This window comes from Frankliniella occidentalis, unplaced genomic scaffold (genome assembly GCF_000697945.3).
Source record: "Frankliniella occidentalis isolate FOCC.00 unplaced genomic scaffold, Focc_3.1 Scaffold89, whole genome shotgun sequence".
Lineage (NCBI taxonomy): Eukaryota > Metazoa > Arthropoda > Insecta > Thysanoptera > Thripidae > Frankliniella > Frankliniella occidentalis.
Genome location: NW_026267218.1, coordinates 202,340 through 209,295, shown reverse-complemented (window position 1 = coordinate 209,295; position 6,956 = coordinate 202,340). Strand labels below are relative to the sequence as shown.

General features: G+C 54.0%; 1 protein-coding gene across 11 annotated transcripts in view; it reads left to right on the top strand.

Moving 5' to 3' along the window:
- Positions 1-6,956, top strand: part of LOC113204439 (zinc finger protein 180-like) — a 118,308-nt gene that overhangs the window by 20,887 nt on the left and 90,465 nt on the right. For 3 of the 11 annotated variants that reach the window (XM_052269334.1, XM_052269335.1, XM_052269331.1), the window contains one exon: positions 68-825. The exons of 3 other annotated variants lie outside the window; for them this stretch is intronic. In XM_052269334.1, coding sequence (XP_052125294.1) covers positions 68-588 — 521 coding nt within the window. In that variant the 3' untranslated portion in view covers positions 589-825. Of the gene's footprint in view, positions 1-67; positions 826-6,514; positions 6,942-6,956 lie in introns of those variants that run through there. 5 more of the 11 variants (XM_052269336.1, XM_052269337.1, XM_052269332.1 and 2 more) reach the window with 5 other exon arrangements.

The following is a 6,956-nucleotide window of genomic DNA, read 5'->3' as shown; positions in this document are numbered from 1 at the left end:
TGCACCGTATGCCAAAAGGAGTTTCGACAATCTGGAGATCTGAAAAAACATCTTCGAACCCACACAGGCGAGAGGCCGTTTGAGTGCACCGTATGTCAAAAGAAGTTTCAACAATCTGGACATCTGATGAGACATCTCACAACCCACACAGGCGAGAGGCCGTTTGAGTGCACCGTATGCCAAAAGAAGTTTCAACAATCTGGAAATCTGATGAGACATCTTACAACCCACACAGGCGAGAGGCCGTTTGAGTGCATTGTGTGCCAAAAGAAGTTTTCTGAATCTGGAGTTCTGAGAAAACACCTTCGAACTCACACAGGCGAGAAACAGTTCGGGTGCATTGTGTGCCAAAAAAAGTTTTTTCAGCCTGCAAATCTGAGAATACATCTTCGAACCCACACAGGGGAGAGGCCGTTTGAGTGCACCGTATGCCAAAAGAAGTTTCAACAATCTGGAGATCTGAAAAGACATGTTCAAACCCACACAGGCGAGAGGCCGTTTGAGTGCACCGTGTGCCAAAAGAAGTTTTCTGCATCTCGAAGTTTGAAAAGTCATCTTCGAACTCACTCTGTAGATAATTCTCTGTAATGCACCCTGCTCCAAGTAGCTTGGTGGTTGGTGGTAGTTTTGATGACCTGAATAATTTGCATATATACTCTGGAATTTCCACTTCTTTTGCTGTGTTATTATAAAGTAATTTTAATCTTATTGTAAAAATTTGTTCTTTGTTTAGGTGACCTTGCTTTTTTGAATTAGCTTTAGGACACGTATGTATGTATACAATTTGCTTCTGTTTTTAATGTAGTAAATGCATCTTGTGAACAATAGTGTAATTAATCCCCTCGAAATTTTGTCTGCTGTGAGCCTGCGCCTCCAAATGAAATATTTCTGAATTTGGTATGGAGAGAAGTCTTTCACCGCTTTACAGCTATTGTATCATGCAGTTTTGACAGGAAACTGCGAGCCTTCTGCTTGTCCGAACGGCCTTCGATTCCGTCAAAATGCTCAGGGCGCCCCGCCTGCCTGCTTTTATATATGTATAATATATAATGTACGGGCCAAACCGCAGAGATATTGACCGTACTTCAGTGTCTAAGTTACGTGCTGTATTGACCAAAAAGACGGTTTCCGAAGTTACGGTACATCCTGTACGGAGTGGACTGTAATCCAAAATCACAGTAGCGGGACTAGTAACATATTGACAGGGCGCACACAAGTCATTTTCTATAGTTTTTTTTTTGCACCGGAGCACCGCTGTTCTACGTGTGCACGTTACTTGCCCACAGGGTTCGAGTTCCGTATCAACAAGAGGTAAGGTTGAGGCAGTTCTTCCTTTGTTTAATTTTCCAAACTAGCGTCACGCGCTGGCAATGCAGGCCGCTGCGCAAGAGACACACTCGCCGAAGATCATTTACCATGTGTTATCTGTTGGGGGGGTTGGCGGCGCCCTTAGCGATAAAAGCCCCCCGAAAGGGCTGCTCCGCGACGCTCCGTCTCGGCACGCCACGCCGCGGCGCCCAGATCAGCGAGGGGGGTCGACCTTGCGTGAAATGACCCCTCTCTAGTGATGGCCAGGGGCCCTGGCCCAGGGGCCGTGGGGGCCGCGGCGGCGCCACCACGATGGATTGCCCCATATCAGTGGGCAAGCCTTCCCCTGCCGGGCTCCTCGAGGAGGTCCTTATTGCTTGGGGAGGGCTGCACTGCGCATGGGATGGTAAGGGACTTCGACGTCGTGGAGGAGGACGCTAACGAGGTGGTGTTGGGGTCAACAAGATACCTGCGCCGCCCCGCGCAGACTTGATTGCCTCTGCCGCTCGTTTGTCTCTGGCTCCTCCGTGCATCCGTTTCCTTACTGCGCGGCGCATCCACTACACTCCAGCAGGAGGGGGCGCCGCAGTGTCGCGGGGATCCCGTCGTCGGCGCGCAGGGACGCGCGGAGGCCGCCGTCGAGGACACGGTCCTTGACGGCGGCCGCCGCGGTGCTGCTGCTCGTCGTGAACCTGGCGCCCCGTGACCTATTTTCCACATCTCCGACCTTGGTAATGGTAAGCCGCATCGCGTACGCCAGCCCCCTCCTCCTCCCTCGTGCTGCAGGGTCCCACGGGCCCCCGCGCGGGGGAGCGGGGTGGGGCGCGGGGTGGTCCCCGGGGGGACATTTCGGGGCCTGCCACCGCTCCGTCTCTGCGCCGCCCGGCCTCGGCCCGGCCGGCAGCAACTTCCCCTTTGCCGTCGCGGCCTGGACCGCAGCGGAGCGGAGCCCGTCCGTCTCGCTCGCTCCGCGTCCTGAGCGGCCGATACACGCTCTGCCCGGGGCCCCCATACATCACTGGCGGGGCGGGGCGGGGCGGGCCGCGGATGTAAGCGTGTATTATTAACCGCTGCAACAGGGGGGCCATCAGAGTTTGCTAATTCGCAACACGTGTTGTTCTCTCTGACATTTCGATCCCGGCGCCGTGAGCTGGCCGGGCGCAGCGCGGCCCTCGGCAACAGAGGGAGTATAGCGAGAGAGACACACACACACAGAAACGGAATGTTATTGGTTTGCGCTTTTGTCGCGTCCTCCTCCCGCTGCTCTTTCTTCCCGCCCGTTTTGCATCTCCTTTGCTCCCCGCAAGTGACATGTGTGGTTTTACCCCCGGAGGTGTCCCTGGAGGACGGCGTCGAGGCCCGGGAGGAGGTGCCGCCGCGACTGCACCGCGGGGAGGTCGAGACCGGGCTGCTGATCAATACGTCTCGATATGCAAAGTGGCGCGCGTCGTCTTCGTCCACAGCAAACATCAAGGCAAACACGCTCACAAAGTGATTCTTTTTCGCCCGGAAAAATTGCCCGAAGTCTCCATGGGTTATGTCCGCGGCCTCCAGTTTTCCGGCTGCGAGCAAACTGACGCTGATAGTTGCGGAGAGGGAAATTTAGCACATAGGTGAGACTTGATATTCGAAGCCAGGACGTGACGCGCTGGGTGTGGCACGTGACTCCAGCCGCCCTCGTCCCCTTTCGGTGGGCCGCACGGGCGGGCGATCAAGTGCCGCCCCCGTTTTCCCCCAACCCCCCGCCTAGGACCCGCGGGCACTCTATTGTATTCCCATCATGTGTGTCACACACGGCGGGGCCATGCATCATAGCGGGAGACATTGCGATACGATATGGATAAAGAGGAATGAAGAGCATCATCCTTTACATGTGTTGTGCCGTCCCCAGCGGACCTCGGCGGAGTCCTCCTCCCGCGCGGGTCGGGTTGGCGGCGCGACCGCGAGGGTGCGGGTGGGGACCGCGGGGACGGCCGACCCCGCCGCCGATCGGCAGCCGAGGCTCTTCGAAAAGTCCCTCGGAATCCACCGTAATCGGCTCCCCAAAGCCCCGCTCAGCCAGCGCTCGGCAAACACCCTTGCGCCGGCGGCCTGGGAACTGGGCGGGGCTGGCGTCGGCGGGCGCTCCGTGCCACCCAGTTCATCGGCGAGCTCCACGTCGTCGGTGACCAGACAGGCGGGTGGGGCTCAACAATGCGCCGAGTACCTTGATGTTGGAGTTTCCGCCTGAGGGGGGGGGGGGGGGCTCGCCCTGGCGCGCCCCCAGGTCCAAGGAGGGCGTGCGGGCGGCCCCAGCAGCAGCTTGTGGGTGGTTATCCCACAACAATGCCGCACAACAAAGGCGTGCTCACGGAGGCCGCGGAGGCAGCAGCGAGCCTCTCGACGCCGCCCCCGCGCCGCCCCCGTGCCGCCCCCGCCCCGCCGCCAGCACAGAGACCAAAGGCGCCCTGCGGCGGCGCGGCCACCCCCAAATTACTACAATACTTAAAGCCTCAACAATGACAGAAAATAGTGAGCAGGCCACAATGCAACGTCTTTGTCGCGGGCGAGTGTCCTCGCGCTGAGTGGCTGCTGCTGTTAGGGGGTTGCAACGCGGGGGCCTGCCGTCGAAGGCGCCGTGCTGCTGGAGCTCGCGCGATCACCTTCTCGGTCGCTACCCCCCGCGTCGCAGGTCTCGGTGGCCGGGGCGGCCGCTAACAACAACTTTGAGCTCTTCTATGCCTTTCTCTGGATCGGCCATAACTCACGCCGACGACGCCCTTTTGTTTTCGTTGTGTTTTCCGCCGCGCGTTTTCGTTTTACAGCGTTATGTTATTGTTATTAGGTAAAGTTGATAACGCGCGGATATAGAGTGCGCCGTGTGACGGGGTTGGGCCGTGGGGTGGGCAGGACTAGCGCCCCCATACCCGCCCGCCTGGTCGCGCCCCTCTCTCTCTTCGCCGCGGCCTCTATGGAGTCAAAGGTGGCCGACGCCACTAAAGCCTCTGTTGTGAGCTTTTCCATTGTTCGTTTTGTTGGGTTACAACAATTGTCTTGTTTTACTGTTGGCCATATACTGCGGTGCGGTCGCCCCAACACCCCCGCAGATATTTGGGCGCCGTGCGGACCGCGACCCCGGCTCCCCCGCGGTATCTCAGGATATTCAAAACAAGAGTAATAATGGCAAATAATAATTTAGCAAGTTCGTCCATAAAGGTTTAGAGGTGTCGTGCGCCGGCAGCGCGGCGACCGGAGGCCGGAGAGCCTTTTCCCCTCTCTGTGATGTGGTTGTTTTTGTCGGACCGACGGGGATAAATTGATGCGGCTTATATTTCCGTTGTTGTGATCCCGCCGCCGGAGCGGCTGCGGCTGCAGAGCGCGGGGATGAGAATGATCCCGTGCCGCGCTTCATGACAATATGTACCTCCTATCGCGTCCCACCCCCACGCTTGTGCAGGTGGGCGCGGTGACTCCCCCCCCCCTTTCTTTTGGACTCTGTAACGACCACGCGACTCGCACGGGCCTTTGACTGACTGCCATATTTTTATCGCTGTAAACTTTTTTCCCGGCGGTGCGTCGTTACTGCCGTTCGCGTGGATGCCGCGACGAGGATGGCGACGACGATGACGACTGCAACAATGCGAATAATATCTGCCCGGGGGAGGATCGATGTGCATAGGGAGAGGAGGATGGAGGACGGGAAATAAAAACGGCGAGGGGCGGAAGCTATTTAAACGAGCCACTTGGCGGGCCGGAAGTCACATCGACATGGCGGTGGAGGGGGTTGAAGCTTATGACAAGAACGGCTGGGGGAATCTATACACGTGAAGGAGATACATATGTATATGTTGAATTTTTTTGCTACAGCATTAGGTCCCTTGCTACTTTGAATATGAATCCGCGAGTCGTCTCTTGTTGGCGATGTCCTATCCTTTTCCCCCTTCTCCCCCACCGCCGCTGTCCGCGTCGCTAAGCTCTCCGTTGGAATTCTCGTCGACTCCGGGGCAGGGAGGGAAGGGGCGGGCAATGGGAGTAGAATGTGCATTCAAGAAAAGCCCATAGTGTATCTTCGTATCAAAGATGGAATTGAGAACTCATCAGAGAGAGAGAGAGAGAGAGAGAGCTTCGGATATAGCAAACCTCGCTAAGTGGGATATAGAATTTGAAGGCAGAAGTCACTTAAGCCAATGGCTCGGAAAATTTGACAGTCTTTCAGTTGAATGGTTGTTTAAAGGGCAACCTGGCCCAGTCCGTCCTTATAACCATCTTGAGGTAAATGCCAAAGTTTGCAAAAAGGCTTAAAAAGGATTTTAGCTAAATCTTCACTTTTAGGATTTTTAATAACCATCTCATCTCTAATTTTCCCTGAAAAATCATGAACTTTTCCGCCTATACAATGTGATGAAAAATCTCTGTTTTTTACATAGAATATTAACCCCTGTGTCAATGTACAGTCCTTTTGAATCTGCTTCAAGAAAACCTTATGGGAGAATTCTAAACTAAATATTGCTGGAGAGATCAGGCGCGCAAACTTTTAAGGGGGCAGACCTGTGAAATACAAGGGTTAGGTTAGGGAGATATTTTATTTTTAAAAAACTACGAATCGTAGCAATATAAACGAAAGACCCTTTTCATAAGAATGAATTGGGCTACAATTAGGCGTTTTGGACCGAACAGATGGACCTGCGACAACGACAAAAAAATGTTATTTACTCTTAAAAGATGCGGCTATTGCCAATAATTGCAAATAATCAATCTGGAAACTTTTAATCCCCTTAAAAGAAATTTGTCAGCCAGTTTGTGAAACACAATTTAATAATTAGTTGTCGATGAAAATTGTAGATGGTAACAACAATTCCGTTCTTTTTCCTTTTCAGACTTCGTGTCTAATACATCCACATCCACCCCAGCATCAAGATGCCAGTTAAATGTGATGTTTGTGGGAAGAGTTGTCCATCCTCAATCAAGCTCAGCGTCCACATGCGGGTGCACACAGGTGAAAAGCCGTTCAAATGCTCTACGTCTCGAAATCTGAAAAGACATCTCCAAGCCCATACAGGCGAAAGGCCGTTTGAGTGCACCGTGTGCCAAAAGAAGTATCAACGATCTGGACATTTAATGATACATCTTAGAACCCACACAGGCGAGAAGCCGCTCGAGTGCGCCCTGTGCCAAAAGAAGTTTTCTCAGTCTGGAGATCTGAAAAAACATCTTCGAACCCACACAGGCGAGAGGCCGTTTGAGTGCACCGTATGCCAAAAGGAGTTTCGACAATCTGGAGATCTGAAAAAACATCTTCGAACCCACACAGGCGAGAGGCCGTTTGAGTGCACCGTATGCCAAAAGAATTTTCAACAATCTAGACATCTGACGGTACATCTTCGAACCCACACAGGTGAGAGGCCGTTCGAGTGCACTGTGTGCCAAAAGAAGTTTTCTTATTCTGGAGATCTGAAAAGACATCTTCGAACCCACACAGGCGAGAAACCTTTCGAGTGCACCGTGTGCCCTAAGAAGTTTTCCCAATCAGGAGAGTTGACGGTACATCTTCGAACCCACACAGGCGAGAGGCCGTTCGAGTGCACCGTATGCCAAAAGAAGTTTTCTCTATCTGGAAATCTGACGGTACATCTTCGAACCCACACAGGCGAGAGGCCGTTCGAGTGCAC